This window comes from Mesocricetus auratus, unplaced genomic scaffold (assembly GCF_017639785.1).
Source record: "Mesocricetus auratus isolate SY011 unplaced genomic scaffold, BCM_Maur_2.0 Super-Scaffold_100015, whole genome shotgun sequence".
NCBI lineage: Eukaryota > Metazoa > Chordata > Mammalia > Rodentia > Cricetidae > Mesocricetus > Mesocricetus auratus.
The window spans coordinates 4,730,364-4,748,665 of NW_024429198.1; the positions used below are offsets into that span (position 1 = coordinate 4,730,364).

The window sequence follows — 18,302 nt, forward strand, 5'->3', positions numbered from 1 at the left end:
CAGCTCATCTAAATTTTTTCTTGGTGCCAACTGATCTCAACTTTCATATAATTTTAAAGTATAAAGAAAAAAACTTGCTATACTAGGTTATTAAGAATTAAGGCAACAGTGCCTCGTTAACCCCCAAATTATATGACACATATTAATCTGCCTTGAATTCCTAAAAACAATTAAATGATACTTACATTCAAAAGCTTCATCACTATCATTATCTTCATCTGAACTGATTTCAGCATATTTTGGCTTTTCATTAACTGTGCTACGCTTGCGCTTGTTCATTTTCACACGTTCACAAAGTGGCATGGTAGACTCAATTTCTGCCAGGAGTTCAGGGGGCAATTCTTTTAACACTGATTGATCTATACTACCTATTAATGAAAGGTAAGAAAGAAATTTAAATCTGAAGATAATATTTTTAACCAAATTAGCACTATAAAAACAAATCTTTTTACATTTACAACCAAAATATTAACCCTAAAAGAAAAATTTATACACGTGTATACATAAAATTGACATTATTACTTTAATAACAAAATTAACCATATAATGACTTTTCCTAAAAGGTATTGGTATCTTGTACATGCTGGGCAAACGCTGTACCACTGAGTTACATTGTCATTTCTATGTCACCATTTTTTAAAAACTAAAGTCTTCACTAGGTCTAGTGCAGGCCTCTATATCCTGGAACTAAAGTAGCTCTTCAGTACACATGGTAAGATGGAAGGCACTTACCGCCTCCTTGTCTTCCTTTATAGTTCTGACAGTTGCCTATGGTGGGTGGGTAAGAGCTTTATACATCTTTACCTGCCACTGTCTATTTGAGAAGCAAATTAGTGCCTTTATCATCACAAAAAAAATTTCCTTGTAAGGACAAAATAGTGAACATTTAATTAATTAAATATAACAGGAGTCTGTAAAGTAGGATGAATAAACCAAAATATTTAAAAATGTTTACAACTGAAAATAGTAAATAAATTCAAGCCTGCTATGAAATAGTTTCACATTTTCCCATGAAAGAATAATGACAGAAAAAAATCTATCAACAAACTATACTGAGAATCATTAACACCATGTAAACCTAGAGACAAACATTCACAGTTTGTATGAAGAAAACATTTGTTAGTATTATTCTGGCTATGTAAAACAAAGCAGAAGTATTGAACACTAATTTTTCAATACAATTTGTCCTTGATGACTAATAGAGGTGACATTTACCTAACTTTACTTACCTAAGTAAACCTTTGTGTGGAGACTAGAACTGATACCTTACATGATATATTTTATGAAATGGGATCAAATAGTTCCTTACTTGTTTACAGCAGGAGACATCAGCAACTTATAACCAACATTAACACTACCTCTTGTAATGTTCAAATAACAGTGCTTACATAAAAAGAAAAAAAAAAACAAATCATGACAGAAAAATGAATGGGTATTAAAATATATTTCCCAGTCTCAAGAGTCTACATTATTTAAGATACATAATGCAACACCAATATGGAACCCTTTGCTGTTCTGAAGGTTTTATTCAGTATCACAAAGACTCTTCAAGACTTCACACGCTTCTGTTTTGCTGGACACAGACAGCAGGGATTCTATGTGAAAGACGAAATTCTAGTGACTGGAAGGGCGAGCAGAAGACTCAACCAGGGACTGAAATTCCCAGTGAGTGCATGGATATGGAGAGCTTGTGGATACAAACTCTGAGGTCACAAAAGCCTGGCTTTAGAGAAAGAAGATTGACTTTTATGTTTGAGCACTAGTTTGATAAAAATAAAGATGACAGAAAACTGTTGATACAGACGCTCGTACACTGAGTCAAAATAGCCATTGAGTAAAATGTTAGTGGTTGTCAGCGTAATAAGAAAGAAGACCTGTGTCAGGTCACATGGCAAGGTCTTAATTTAAGGGCGAGGGACACAGCCCCACTGCATAAAGTTGCCTTAATTTTTGCTCAAGAACATGGATGTCCTAAAGGAAAAAAAAAAAAGACTGAGAGCTAACAGCCACTTTCTCTCTGGTGTAAGAAAGGTCACATGGTAAACTGTGCATGTGTGCTCTCTATCTGATGGCATCGAAGCAACAGTCCTGAAAGCAAAATAATTTCAGAAGTCCATGAACTGGTGTGTCTTCCTTTTAATTTCTAGTAACTTCCTCTTTAAAATTATTTTTATTTACTGTGTGTGTGTGGAGGTCAGAGGACAACTTGAAGGAGTTGGTTCTCCTCTTTGGTTATTTGGTTCCCAGGGAAGAACTCAGGTTGTCGGTTTGGTAATGTGCATTTACCCGGGGAGCCATCTCACCAAGCCCTTACACAAAAATTTTTAAGTTGCAATTTCAAAGCAAGTTGCAAAAATGATTTTAAGGTTGTACTTTCTTTGCTTTTTTTCCCTTCAAGTAGCTCTGTGTAGCTACTCTATATAGCTCTGGCTGGCCTGGAACTTGTTATGTATATCAGGCTGGTCTCCAAATCATAGAGATCCATCTGTCTCAGTCTCCCAAGTGTTAGGGTTAAAAGTGTGCAGCATCTTGCCTGGAAGTTTTATGGTCCCAAGATTATTTTTAATGATACAGGCTCTGCTCCCAAGTAAACACCCCCCCACACCCAATATCTTCTGATCTGTGCATACTCGACTCTGCTAATGCAGCAAAGGGTATTCAAACTTTTAAACAATATCACTGTTAAATATTTATTCAACAAAATAAGAGCCACGCTAAAGATTTTAGTTTTAGCTACTATAAATGTCCCCAAATAAGGGAATACAAAGGAGAGTAGATCACATAGAAAGATAATTACAATGATCATTGGCACTGAAACAGCAATAATATTTACTTCTAGTCATTTATAGAAAAAGCTTGCAGGCCTCTGATTCATATCATATTATACACAGTTTAAAATGAAACAAAGTGATCCTATTGGTGGAATCACCATATAACCTATAAGGTTTTGATCAGTACAAAATCATGTTATTATTTGGAGAAGTTACTGGACACTGAAACCTGCAAGTTGAGCATGTCAGGCATGTGTTCTTGTAAAAGCGGTTTATTTAATGAAGACAAATATCAAGGAATTAGTTGACTTAAGAAAGCACTATTATAAATGAAACAAGCAAAAGAAAAACCAGTGTTAGTATTATATAGTTTTAATTTTTGATATCAACATTACAAATATTTCAGTGTTCAGTTGCCAAATTACTACATGGAAGAAAGATCGTTAGAACTTGTTTTCTGGTAAGTAATTATGTAAATGACAACATACTACTCAAGACAGAAAAGTAGGCATTAGGGGGTCAGAGGACCCTTTTCCTGCTATGGACATATAATGATAGTAATGAAGGGCAGCAGGAGCATCCTAAATATACACTGCTTACAAACAACATACACAGAAAGATGCTTTAAAATTGTATTAGATGAATTCATCTGTATGTACAGGATAGCTCTAATTACAACACTCATTTGCTCTTCATAATTGTATAAAGCAGAAGAGCTGTTTCACAGTTTTCGAAAATGAACGTATCAAGCTTTGAAAGGTTATTTTTCAAAGTTTGGATTCCACTGTTTCCAGTACTATAATTTATATAAATTTCAAAAAACTGAAACATGAGAAGCCAGAGCATTTGGTAGGAAAGGTAGGAAGGCCCATATTTAGAATATCTGTTTTATTTATAGTACTGTAGCAAGTAAGGATTTATTGTCTTGATTTCTACATAGACTCTTCAGTAAGACAACATTATTATTTTTTTTAGAATAAGGGAATTTAGTATGTGCATTTCTTTCACATATAGAAGAAAGTTTTCATGACAGTTATTTGCTAACCCTCTCTGTCATCAAATATTCGATGGATAATATTATCAACTTGACAAGATCTAGAATGAGCTATGAGACAAGCCTCTGGGCACACCAGTGAGGAATTATTTAGATTAGGTTAGCTTCTGGTCAAACCTGTAAGGGATTGACTTGATTGAGTAAACACAAGATGGGAAGCCCCTTCCAAGAATTGGTGGTGGGAGGCATTCCCAGGCCTTGGGTCCTAGACTAAAAGGAAAAGGCTAGGCGAGCACCAGCATTCTGCGCTCTCTCATCCTGAATGCTACAACATGACTGGCTGCTTTAGTTTGTGCTGTGTTGACTTCTGTGCCATGATGAACTAGCTTCCCCTTCCCTCTTAAGTGGGTTTGGTCAGAGGACTGTATCACAGCAACGTAAGAGTAACTAAGACATATAAGATGCCTATTTCTACGTGTCTGAGAACCCTACAGAAACTATGCTGTTGAACAGTGACTTGAAATACAGAATGGTTAAGTAGTAAGAACACCTTCACTATATGTTCATTTCTCTTATTACAGTACTAAACTTAACCTATAGCCTTAGCTACCCTGGAGCACACACCACAAAGAGTACAATCTCCAGCTCAATCCATTTAGTTCATATGAAAAAAGTTTTACTGAACGAATGTCTTTACGTTAATAATAACCACTGCATATAATGACCAAACATTTCAACAGATGGAAATCATGGGCACAAAATTTCAAAATACTCTTCTAAAAATCACACCTAACTAGTAGTTACAAACAAGAATAACTTCTACATAAATATTCTAGCTGGGCATTGGTGGCCTTTAATCCCAGCACTCGGGAGGCAGAGGCAGGCGAATCTCTGTGAGTTCAAGGCCAGCCTGGTCTACAGATCGAGTTCCAGGACAGCTTCCAACACAATACAGAGAAATCCTGTATTATCTATACTAAAGTCTGTATGTGAGATTTTTGAAATGTGCATCATAAAATTGCTAAAACAAAATGAATTTCTACTGTGATAGTATTAAAGATCTTGAATAGTATGATCTATTGTAAAGAAAACAGAACAATATTCTCCAGTTTAAGAATTCAGACTATGCTACAAACTCAGAAGCAACATTCTCCACAGTTCAACTAAATGACTACAAAAGATAACCAGGATGCTAAGTACTTCTAGTAAGAACTGCTACTATCAAGCCAAGTGACACTGATTGTATCATTGCTAGCTGTTAGAACTACTAGATATGTTCCAGACTCCTACCCAGTAACTTGGTTTTTATTATTTATTTACTTGTTTGTTTGGTTTTGGTTTTTTGAGACAAGGTTTCTCTGTAGCTTTGAAGTCTGTCCTGGAACTCTGTAGACCACCAGGCCGACCTTGAACTCATGAGATCCGCCTACCTTTGCCTACCGAGTGCTGGTGTTAAAGGTGAGCACAACCACCACCTGGCTGTAACTTAGTTTTTAAAAGAAGAAGGCAAGGTGGCTAAAGCTTTTGGGAAGTGTGTGTGAGGCCATACTCACACCCCTACCCCCAGCATTCATGTAAAGGAGCCAGGCGGGTGTGGCTATCACCTATCATACAGGAGATTCCTGAGGCAGAGTGGCTAGGCAAACTAGCATCATAGGTATACAAGTTTCAGGTTCAGTGAGAAACCATGCCTCAGTACATATGGTGAAGATCCATTACAGAGACACTTGACATTAACCTCTGATACCCACACCGAAGTGCACACACATATAACAACCCACATATTCCAAAAAAAAAAAAGATGATCACACAAATAGTAAAGGATATTCTTAGAGTCACTAAATCAATTAATGGAAAATAAGGTAGTTGGAAGAAAGTAGCGGGGGTGGGGGAGAGAAAAAGAAACCTTGTATAACCTCCCCCTTTTAAAATAGGGTTTTTTAAGATTTAAAATCTCTACTTTGTTCTTATGTGTTTTGCCTTCACACACACACACACACACACACACACACACACACACACACACACACACACACACACACCCATGTGCATGCCTGGTGTCTGTGGAGGCCAGTATAGGGCATCGGATCCCCTGGAGCTGGAGTTACTGTTGTGAGCCGCCACATGGATGGCTAGGAATTGAACCTGGGCCTTCTGGAAGAGCACAGTGCTCTTACCTATGGATCCATCTCCCCAGCCCTCAAGTGAAGATTTTCTGAGACACTTCTGAGTGTCTATATGTTGGTAATTACTGATATTAAACAGTGAAGGATCATGTAAAGGCATGTTAGTTATCACACCACTCTTAAAAGATCATTTTATTATTTAATATTTTATTTGTAGCTATACTGTACATAATATTCTGATAAAACAGGTATTTTGTATACTGATACAAACATAAGACATTAAAAGGTTCTCCTGTGTATCACCGGGACAAAAAGATAATATTGAAAGGAAACAGGACTGGCAGAGAACCTACTGAATAATCAAATCAAAGCAAGGCCCAGGGGAAGTGAACACACAGGAAGATGACTGGTTTCTTTTGTATTGTAATGGAAGTCAGGCAGTGGGCAGGGCAAAGAATGTTAATGCAAAGTTTAGAGAACAAGAACTTGGAAACTAAGTAGCTCTTGTTATAGCTTGCGGGAATGAAAGATCAGTATACACTTTTCCTTGTTTGTTTGTTTTTCTGAGACAAGGTTTCCCTCCTGGCTGGCCTGGAACTTGCTCTGCAGACCAAACTGGCAGCAAACTCAGAGATTAGTCTGCCTCTGCCTTCTAGATGCTGGGATTAAAGGCCTGGCTTTTTTTTTTTTTTTTTTTTTTTTTTTTTGGTTTTTATGAGACAGGGTTTCTCTGCATTGTTTTGGAGGCTGTCAGTCCAGCCCGGCCTTGAACTCACAGAGATCCGCCTGCCTCTGCCACCCGAGTGCTGGGATTAAAGGCGTACGCCACCACCGCCCGGCCCTGGCCTTTTCTGGATATAACAGCAACACAGTCCCAATTCAATATGCTAGATACTAGGGCTACATACATATTACCTCAGTGGTTAAAAGTAACATCAATTTACATTCAATACACTCATAAAAAATTAAAAATTGTGTCAGTAACCTCTCTATACATTGAAAATTTATTGGCCTAAAAGTATATTCAAAGAACTTAAAATTACCCTGAAAAGTGAGTATTAACTATATAAATATTAAAATAAAATATTTGTGGGTAGATTTTTATGGCTCTTTCAACAAAGGAAAAGTTACTAAGGATTTTTGTGCTAGGGCAAAATTAACTGTAATAGTATCCCAGCAATATTTAGACTAATTCTTTTACCTGTGTTTCAACTACAAATAGTAAGAAAATATACAATCATGTAATTGTGTCAGCTTAGTAACAGAGATCTAAAATATATACAAAAATAGAATGTCACTAAAAATAAAAACAATCGAATTAGGATTGTGAGACATATCCCCTCCCCCATATAATGCATTGTCTGAAAATAAATCTGAGGACTGAAAGATGTTTTTATCAGAGCTCTGGTTAGGTATAGGTTGTGGTGCACACCTTTAATCACAGCACTGGGATGGGGTTGGGGGCAGGAACAAGTAGATCTCTGTGAGTTTAAGGCCAGCCTGCTCTACACAGTGGGTTCCAGGATAGCCAGGGCTACACAGTGAGACCTTGTCTTGGAAAACAAAATATCACCCCATATTCAATATATTGTAATTGCAGATCTAGTATGTGCATATACACACGAATATCCTCATATCTACACATATACTACTGTCTAATGGTAGACATCTAGTATATGTACTTGTTAATATGACCATATCAAGCATACGCTTATAAGAAACATGCATTAGCATTAAAAAGATGTGAAAAAACCATGTAAAATAATGTAGCTACTAACAATTTGGAGTTTAGAGCCTTGTCCTTTTCTCAGAAAGTGCCTTTGCCCCCTGAGCCTTCTTACTGGCCCTACAATACACTCTTTTTGCTTGTTTTGTGTTTTGAAACAGGGTCTCACTATGGAGTCTTGGCTGTTCTAGAACTCACTGTATACCAGACTGGCCTAGAGCTCACAGAGACTTTTATGCCTCTGCCTCTCCCTCTGTGTACAGGATCTCGTGTCTAGCTCTGGCTGACTAGAAACTCCCTGTGGAGATCAAGTTGGCCTAAATTTGCTCAGGTTCTCCCACCTTGCTGTCCAGGTACAGAAGGCTGGGACCACAAGCTTGCACCATCACACCCACCTCTACACACCTCTTTAGTTTATTTTTGAGACAGGGTTTCTCTGTACTCTGGAGCCTGTCCTGGAACCCACTCGATAGACCAGGCTGGACTTGAATTCACAGAGATCTGTCTGTCTCTGCCTCCCAAGTTCTGGGATTAAAGGTGTGGGCCACCACTGTCTAGCAAAATTGTGTAGCCCAGGCTGTCCTCTAACTCATAATCCTCCTGCCTCGGCCTCCTTCAGCAAATCCTACTGGAGTGCACCACCATAACAGGCTTAATGTCCTTTAGCAGCAGTAAAAGACTTTGTTAAAACAGAGCTTAAAAAGCAAGGCAGCTAGCTAACACTTTCCACCTTTCTACTTCCTCTATTAAAATTACATACCATATTCTTTATTTAAAATTTTATTTTTATTGTACATGTGCGTGCCCATGATGTGTGTGTATGCCTGAAACAGTATTCGTGTAAAGAAGGTCAGGACAATTTGTGGACTTGGTTCTCTCCTTCAACATTTATGTATATTCTGGGACTTGAACTCAGGCCGCCAGGCTTGTGCAGGAAGCTCCTTTATCCTCTGAGCCTTTTCACTAGCTTTTGTTTGTTTGCTTTGTCTTTTGAAACAATAGATCTGGCTGGCCTGGAACTCACTATGTGGACCAGGCTGGCCTCAAACTCACAGACATCTTCCTGCCCCTGTCTCCTGAGTGCTGGGATTACAGGCGTGTGCCACCATGCACAGCCCCCAAACCATATTCTCTGTAAATACAAGCTGTCTCAAAACCTTCACTGGCAATTATTATTTAGCTAGGCATGGTGGCTCACACCTTCAATCCCAACAACTGGGAGGCAGAGGCAGATGGATCTGAATTTCAGGATATCTAGGGCTACACAGAGAAACCTTGTTTGGAAAACAAAACAAAAACAAAAATACCAACCCACCCACCCACATGGAAAACCCCAAATGAACAGTAAACCCTATCAAACAAACAAACCTCACTTAAAAGAAACAATTCTTGTGCCAGTCACATATTTTGTACCTCTTTGTATTATTTTAAGAAGAAACTGCAGAAAGACACATTCAAGTTAAACAATAAACAACACCTATTAGTTTTGTAGTTCTGACTGTCCTAACATTCCTAGAAGAGCACAAATAATAGTGATTCAGAAAGTAATTTTCATTTCTGAGAAACAAAACAGTAGCAAAAGAGTGAACATTTCATACAATCAAGTAAAAGTAAAAACAGATTAGCTACAAATGGGTTTGAATACTATTTTCCTTGGTAGGCAGCTACAGTAGTATGCTACAAATAGTAACAATTATATCTTCTGTTTCTACTATACTGCAATGCTACACTTGATGATACAAATTCTCTCAACTGTGCTGAACAATACAGTAGTCAATAACCACACTTGACTACTGATAAACAGATTTTGATATTTACATTAATTTCAACCAAAATAGCCAAAAGGCTACTGACTATCATGCTGGACAATAATATTAAATTTCATATATTTGTTTGTAAGTATACATTTAAGCTTCAAGTAATGGTTACAGAATGAAAACCTAAAACAAACGTTTTGCTCTACTGCCTTCAGAACTATTTTTATTTAGATTATATTATCTAATTAAACACAGGTTAAGTAGGTCTTGCCACATGGCACCATTTTAAAAAAAAACTATTTTAAACACAGGCATACAAAGGAATACAAGATTATTCTTTTTAATAAACTTCAATTAAATTCTTAGCCCTTAATTTTAGTCGGGTAACTAGAGAATTTAATTCAGCTATCATGCAAAAGTAACACCAGCTCCAACTCCACAAATAAACAATTTAAACCAGTTTAGGAAAGAAGTGCCATTTCTCACCTTTTTATATTTTTAAGTTACAAAACCTATTTCCCCAACTTCTAAATAACCTTATAAATAATAAGTCAAATGATTCATGAATAAGTGAATCACAAAGCCTGTAAGAAAATAATGTATGACAATTAAAAATTATAAAATTTGTTCTTGCATACCATATATACCTTTTCCAATATGTTAAAAATTAAGTACTTCATTGTATAGTATCAGAGATAGCCAAGATATCTTTTTAGAGCTAAATATGTCTACCATAACACATCATTCACTTGATTAATAAGTAATTTTAGAAATACCTGAAAGAACAGAGAAACAATGATTTTCTAAACCCAGACAGAAGTAAAATTCATGACTGCCATGACTAGTTCAAGTACTTGTGGGAGAAAAGTTTACTAAAAAAAATGTAATCTATATTCCTGAAAATAATCCACTGTTGCTTATATAAATGATGCATTTTCATGTATCAGCTTTTTCAGTTTTACAGATTTCTCATTGCTTATATTTAAAAGCAAACTTAAAGAATACAGTGACTGTGGAAGTATTCTTACCTTTATTTGACTTGGATGGCTTATTCTTGATAGACTTAAGGGAACTTCTTGATTTCTCCTCTCTATCTTTAATTAGCTTCTGGACATCATCCAGCGACAGTTTTTGCAGAACAACTACGGGCTTAGCGCCTTTGTTTAGATCTTCAACTAATCCCATTTTTTCTACTTTGTCTTTCTGCTCTCCTTTCATGTCCATTTTCTTAGTTTCCTGAGTAATATTGCCATCTTTATCCCTCTTGATTTTTGGAATGACGAAATTTTTCAATGCACCAGACCTGCCCCCTAACAAATAGCTTGGAAATTCAGCTTTACTGTCAGTGTGCGCTTTATTACTGTCTACTTTACTTCTGTTACCCTCTGTCCTTTTGTCGTCTTTACTATTTGGTGATTTAAAACCAGGTCTTGATTTATTAGTATCTCCTTGTTTTACACGAGGACTGTCTGGTCTTGATTTTTGTTCCCCAGAAGAAAGTCTGTCCCGTGAGTCCCCTGATTCATGCCTGTGTTTTCTTTCTAGCTTTTCAGTTTTTGAACCATCCGATTTAATGCTATGTTCATTTCTACTAGAAGATCTCAATGTTTCTGGTCTTCGAACCCTTGACTGATCCCCCCGATGTCGTTCTGACTCACCCCTATCATCTGATTTCTGTTTGCTATCATGGTCACGTCTTAGTGACTCAGATCGCCCATCAGGTCTTTGCTTTAAGGCTTCAGCTCTTTCTGATTTTAAGCGAGGTGAGTCAGATTTGATATCCTGTTTATGCTTAGACACATCAGGTTTTTTCTCTGTTGATGGCTTTCCAGCATCCCTCCTATTTTCATGCCTGTGCTTTGGGGTCTCAGGCCGGCTTTCACCTTTCTGCTTTGGGGTTTCAGGCCGGCCTTCACCCTTTTGCTTTGGGGTTTCAGGCCGGCCTTCACCCTTCTGTTTTGGGGTTTCAGGTCGACCTTCACCCTTTTGCTTTGGAGTTTCAGGCCGGCTTTCAGCTTTCTGCTTTGGGGTTTCAGGTCTTGATTTTGTTGTTTCTGACCTGGTATTGTTTTGTTTGTTGTCATTTGGTTTTGCGTCACATAGTCTATTTTCACTCTGTTTAGGCTCAACTACAGTGCTCTCATTCTGTTTGCACTCTGTAGTTTTGTTCTCATTCTGTTTAAGTTCTTCTGTTTGGGTCTCGGTTTTAGTTTCTAACACTCTTTCACTTGACTTTGTCTCCAGCAGTTGGTTTTCATTTGGTTTAGATTCTGACAACCTACTTTCATTTTGTTTCACTTCACTTTTTGAGAGCTCAGGTTCAGATTTTTTTTTAGGTGTCTCAGGATGGTTTTCTGGTATAGACTTAAGACTTCCAATAATATCTTCCTGAAGAACAGAAATGGGTGCATCATTACACTGTTTCATTTCTTCAGGCTTTTTTATGGAGTCTGAATCCTGAGTTATAGAAGCCTGAGAGTCCACTCTTCCTGCCTGATGAAGATCAATGCTAACCATTAATGCTGGCCTTGACCCATTTCCCGTAGAACCCGTCTCCTGAGAAGCTGGTCTATTACCTCCTGTAGCACCCCCAGCCTCCTGTGGGTAAGAATCTTGTTTTCTTTTTTTCAAAGGTTTATCTGAAATTTAAAGATAAATAGTCAACATCAGTAACAGACACATTCTTATCTTACTGAAAAACAAAATATGTTTTTAAAACAGCATGAATAACTACTTTTAAAACTAAGATTTGAGGAGAACGGTATGCTTACTGAACTTCAATAATTAATAGATTATATAAAAAATAATTCAGTAGCATTGAATATGTAAGTATATGAATACAAATGAATAGAACTTGTAATACACACATGAATTTATGTTTATATATGAAAGACCCAAGTTGTTTTGTAAGACTAGCTATAAATCACATATTTTTACTTAAGATCTTTTAATTGTTAAAACAATTAAGAGTCCTAAATCTGCCAAATGCAACTGGAAACACAATGTTTTACTGCATGAAAGACATACAAGATAGAAAGAATAAAACTAAAATGCAAATGTAGTTATGTCACCAAGAAAGGTAAATGATAGAATAACAAAATGTCATGATTTTGCCATTATACTTTAATCCAGAATTCAAATTCTTCAGATGTTAACCCTGCACATGGAACTTAAAAGTTAACACACAATGTTAGAAACAAAATTGAACAAAGAAGCTATATCATGGGAATAATCAGAAACATGGAACTTTTAATTTAATTTAATTTTATTGTTTAGATGTTTGTGTGGTGAGTTAGGGTCTTGCTATATACCTTAACCTGGGCTAGAACTTATAATGGAGCCCAGAGTGGCCCTGAACTCCAGATACTCCTGTCTTTGTCTCCTGTGAGAGATTATAAGCATTCACTTTACTTAGATAAATCTTGCTTTGAGCAACTTTCTTGGACTAACATGTCTTTAGGCTTTTGATTCTAGTGGCTTATATTATTGACCATGGAGGGGGGTTGGGGGGGGGAGAACTGCAGTACTATGAAATGTAACAACATGCATACTAATACAAATCTACTATTCAATAGATTGTGAAGCACTTTTTAGCACCTATGCAATTTTGTTCTATTGTACTTCTAACTCAGAAAATTTCTGGTTCACCGTTTATGAACTGAATCTCTAGTTCTAAGAATAGATTTATAGTTCCTTGTGGTTTTTATCTACTCAATTTATTTCCTGAACTTTCTATCTATGTTTTAAAAGTCATTTTTAGTTACTTTAACATGAGAATTTGTAGATTCTCTAATATCCATTAATGGGACATACCATTTAAGGGAACAATATCACAAGATTAAAACTTCAAAGAGACAGGTGAGACATTATTATTTTATTGTAGTGGAATAGAATCCTGGAAACACTTTTTAAAGTTGTAATGTGTCTCTTATATACCAAATTCCACTGTTTGTCTCTCAAAGACAGAAGGAACAGTTCATTCCAATATAAAGTCTAATCAAATGTAATGAAAATGTACTTCAGGGCTGAAGATGTCTCAGTGGTTGAATGTTTTCCTAGAATGTATGAAAACATGAGTTTGATATTCAGGATCCACCCCCAAACATACACTCTGTTCTGTTATACAGAAGTCAAAACCAAAGTCACACATGCTGCACTTCTAAAACAACAAAAATACAATGTTATAATTTTTATCATTACATTGTTTTCCCAAGTTTCAAACAACCTGCCAGATAAGAGTGTATATGAAGACTTCTGAATCAATATCGGAGGAAAAAATTCTCAGAATACTAAAATTATGTTTACAGTATCCTTTTAAAATAGTGTCACAAGTTTTTGTTGTGTGTGTCGTAAAATTTTGATCTTGCCATACAGCACATAAAACAATTACTAGATCACAAACAGAATGTCTTAAGCTTATCCCTTAAACCTTTATAACAAAACCAAAATTCACACAACTTAAGACTTCTATAGTTTCAAGGCAACAGATTTTTGTAAATGTCATTAAAATAATAACTTAATCATACTTCAAAACTAATATAATTAACCCCAGACATCTCAATAATTTTGTTAAATCTGTGCCTCATTCCTTGATTAATATAGTTTTTTCAGAAATAAACATTAACTTAGCAGGTAGACTTTAAAAGGATTAAAAGGATCATTAACTTCATTTTAATTTACCTTTTGTTATTAAAATAAAAATTGGACAAATAAGTTATTTAAAAGAAATATAGATTCTACAAATTATAACACATAAGCAATGTAATAAAGATTAATAAAAGATCTTACTTTTCCTACTATAAAGAAAACACTGCTAGATAAAAGTTTTAACTCAGCCCCCCCCCTCGTCTGTCACCCCCCTTCTCTCTGTCTCATGCTGGTGTGGGAATTGGTACAGCATCTAAGTTTCTTCTTGCCTGGCTTCCTGATTGCAGAAATAAAGGTATGGGACAACAAGTTAGATCAGAAATTTTCATCTGTTGAAAAATACTTCATTGTTTGTTTCAGGGAGTTGGGGGTCCAGGAAGAGAACTAATTTTTGTGATTTCAGGGTATGTCTGCTTCAGTTCTCCCATGGGTTTATCCCTGTAAAGAGGCTCTGGACATGGACAGCTCACCTTTGCCCTCCTCTGTTGTCTTTACTATATCATGACCTTTACACAACAATGAAAGCCCATCAGTATTGAGTAATTTTAGTATTTTGGATACTGATTACCTTTAATTTCTCTTTAGTTCCAGGAATCGTCACATTAGCTATCAGAATTTACCATACTCCTGAAGAAAATGTGTACAAGAAAGGATTTTGAAACCATTTGTCACCTAGTTGTGAATATTTTGAAGATAAGGCTCAACCTTCCAGAAGTCCAAGCTTCTTATAAGAAACAAATTGCTACAGCTATTAAGTATATTTTAAGTAAAACCTAAACCTACTAAAAGCAGAATGCACAGTAGCCAACTAGGACAAATGAAAATACACTACACCTAAACAACTGCACACACAGGTCAGTGGCTCACTGTTTAATCCTCGGCCCAAATACCAGTATCTCTATTTCAAAGAATAGTAGGTGCTTGGGACTCAAAGCATTTCTGACTTTGAGTTTTTTCAGTCCTTCAAGTATTCTTATAGACTTAGCTGGATACACCTAATCTCAAAATAAAATTCATAATGCTTTGGAACTTGAAATTTTGATGCTCAGTAAGTTTTACATAAATTCTGGATTTCTTTTTGAGGGAGAATCAAAGCTCAATCTATAATTTCTTGTAAGAGTTACAGTCAGAGTATTTTAACTAGTAAGTTAACTACTAGTAACTAGTAAGTAACAGAGTAAGGAAACTAGGTCATTCCTTACATTTGCTGATATGGAAAACAGACCAAGTAAATAAAGGAATTCCTTTAAGAAAAAGAAAGCAGGAATACTTTAGCACACAAAGGACAGATACAGTCCTGGTAGGTTATCCTAGAAGCAAAGGTGAACAGTTTTTTTTTAAATTAATGTATACAATTACAGATGCTACAAGTATGAGCAAGGCATATTGAGAGAAACTTATTTTGGGAATAGTGTAACATTAGGATGCAATTTGTCTTTTAATATATATATATATATATATATATATATATATATATATATATAAGAACAGGTCAGGAACATAAATACCCAGCATCCAGAAAAGCACTTTTGCCTGTGTGTAGAACCAGGTAGGCATAACCAACAACATATGTAGAATATTTAAGACTAACCTATTTCTTATCTTGAATTCTACAGTTATCAGCATTTATTCTTAATTATAAGATAAAGGGTTTTTGTTTCTGTCTTTTGACAAAAATCTTTTTTCCATAACAAATAAATGTCATGGCAAACTACTCAGACCCTAGAAAGGGCATGCAACCACAAACTAGACAAGTAGTTGAGTGTGCTCCTTGTTACCAGTGATATAACCAAAAGTTCTTAGAGCCATATACTAAAATACATTAAGGTCAACTTTAGAATTTAGTTTGAAAACATCAAAATAATGGTAAGAAATGATAAATTAATTTAAACTGATTATTCCATTTATCCAGGGCTCACTCAACAAAATCACCAATTAAGAAAAATTACACTTTTACTTATAACTTAATGTACAACCTTGGAACACCATAATATAGTATTTCAATATTTCCACATCTCCATATAATTTATGTACAACATAATAGGAACTGACGTCAGAAAACAGCTTAAAAATGACAACTGTGAGTTCGAGGCCAGGCTGGACTGACAGCCTCCAAAACAATACAGAGAAACCCTGTCTCGTAAAACCAAAAAAAAAAAAAAAAAAAAGACAACTGTGAAATGAAGTTAGTAATATCTACTTAATCTTCATAGTCATAGAACACATGAAACTTCACTAGAACTGTATACTAGCTTTGTGCTCTTATTAAAATTTGTTATAGTCACATAGTCACAGGTTATAGAGAAAACTATTCAAATGATTCAAAGTAAAATATGCATAACAAATTTCTGAAATAATAATAAATGCAATTGATGTGTTTTATTCTCCCAAATAAGTTAGGGATAAAAGCTAAGTTTACTAATAAGCAAATTATGCTTAGCATAATTAATCTTTATGTTCACTCTACCTTTTATTTTATTTTATTCGTAGGCATGTTCTGCTTCCATGTTATGTTTCTGTACTATGTGTATGCCTGGTCCCTGCCAAGGTCAGAAGGGGGCATCAGAGCCATTGGAACTAGAGTTATGGAGGGTTGTGAGCCACACATGGGTGCTGGCAATCAAGCCTGCATCCTCTGCAGGAACAAGTATGCTTAACTGCTGAGCCATTCTCCAGGCCCTTGAGTTCACTTTTGAAAAACCCATTTATCTTACTTTTGTTTATGTGTGTATGTCTATGTACACATGTGTGCAGGTGCAAGCAGAGGACAGAAGCGGCACTGGTCCCCCTACAGCTGTAACTCCAGGCATTTGTGAACTGCCAGACATGAGTGCTGAGAAACAAACTCCAGTCCTTTACAAGAGCACAGCATGTTCTTCTCTACCAAGTCACCTTTTAAGTCCCCACTCATTCTACTTTAAAACTGAAACCTCCAGGTTCAACAAGTGTGAAATAATGAAATACAGAAAAGGCAACAAAAGTGTTTGCGATCCCTTCTGGTTTTGTTCCTGTCAACAACTACTAAAATTCACTTAAAACAATATCCGCCTCCCCATTTTCCAGAACAGATTCTTCCATAACAAAAATGAAATGCCACACAGAAATTCAGTTCTCTACACTACTACTATTTCTGGTTAGTCAATAACAATTTAGAATATTTGTTTCAAAACTGTTATAGTAGTCACAAATTTTGCATACTTCAATATTATAAAGGAAAGCTGAATACCTTAACATGCACAATTTTTATAAAGGCAGAGAGTACAATGCACATTACAACCTATACTGAAACTCATCACAAGTTAAAAAGTCATCTTTAATAAAGGTTTATGGCCAAGGTTTTCAAAAGGCCAAACAAACAAATAAACAAACAACAACAACAACAAAAAACCAACCCTCTTGTAAAATAAAGACTATGGGTCCTACTTATGATTTACTGTGCAAACATTATAGTTAATAATTTCTAAATATAGACCATTTTTCAACAATGTTTAAAATTCATCATGATAAAAGAGATGACATGAACCTTCAGCATATTTCTTAGAACAGAACACCGTTATTTAGTGATAAACCTGTCACATAACAAATAGGCAAAATGAACTCTATTCAGTATCAAGAAATAAAATTGAACTATAAAGTGTGCTTTACATTTGGCTAATCTAATATACATACACATTTGTAAAGATACCAAGTTCATAAACTATACTAGCAATTTCAGTAACTCATATATCTTGCTTAAAAAATTAAAGGGATTTTACTGAGCACTTTGTTTTTTTTTTTTTTTTGAGACAGGGTTTCTCTGTGTAATAATCCTGGCTGTTCCAGAACTCACTCTATAGACCAGGCTGGCCTTGAACTCAGAGATCCACCAGTTTCTGCCTCCCCAAGATTCTGGAATTAAAGGTGCTTGCCACCACTGTCTGGCAACACTTACTTTATTTTGATTATGAAGGATGAAGTAAGCCAATAAGCTCATAATATAGGTATACTTTCAAACTGTGCTCTGCCATTGACTAGTCTGATAAAAGGGAACACTTAAAACTGTAATCACCATCAAAAGATCTTAGATCCTTAGAGTTTGCTATTTAATATTAGCTTAAAACTTTCTAAAATTTACTATAAAAACTTAATACTATCAAACTTTAATAAACGCACATATAAGTTCTCAGATAAACTCACTTTGTATTATTATTATTTTAATTTGTTGCTTTTTGTTTGTTTGTTTTTTGTTTTTGAAACAGTCTCACTCACTCTGTAGCCCAGGCTGGCAGCAAACTCACTACA

The 18,302-nt window shown here is 35.7% G+C and overlaps 1 protein-coding gene across 2 annotated transcripts in view; it reads right to left on the reverse strand.

The window, feature by feature from the left end:
- Nucleotides 1-18,302, reverse strand: part of Nipbl (NIPBL cohesin loading factor) — a 154,910-nt gene that overhangs the window by 58,544 nt on the left and 78,064 nt on the right. For both annotated transcript variants that reach the window (XM_005077992.4, XM_013119043.3), the window contains exons 10-11: nucleotides 10,403-12,013; nucleotides 186-368 (exon numbers count right to left, since the gene is read on the reverse strand). In XM_005077992.4, coding sequence (XP_005078049.1) covers nucleotides 186-368; nucleotides 10,403-12,013 — 1,794 coding nt within the window. The remainder of the gene's footprint in view (nucleotides 1-185; nucleotides 369-10,402; nucleotides 12,014-18,302) is intronic.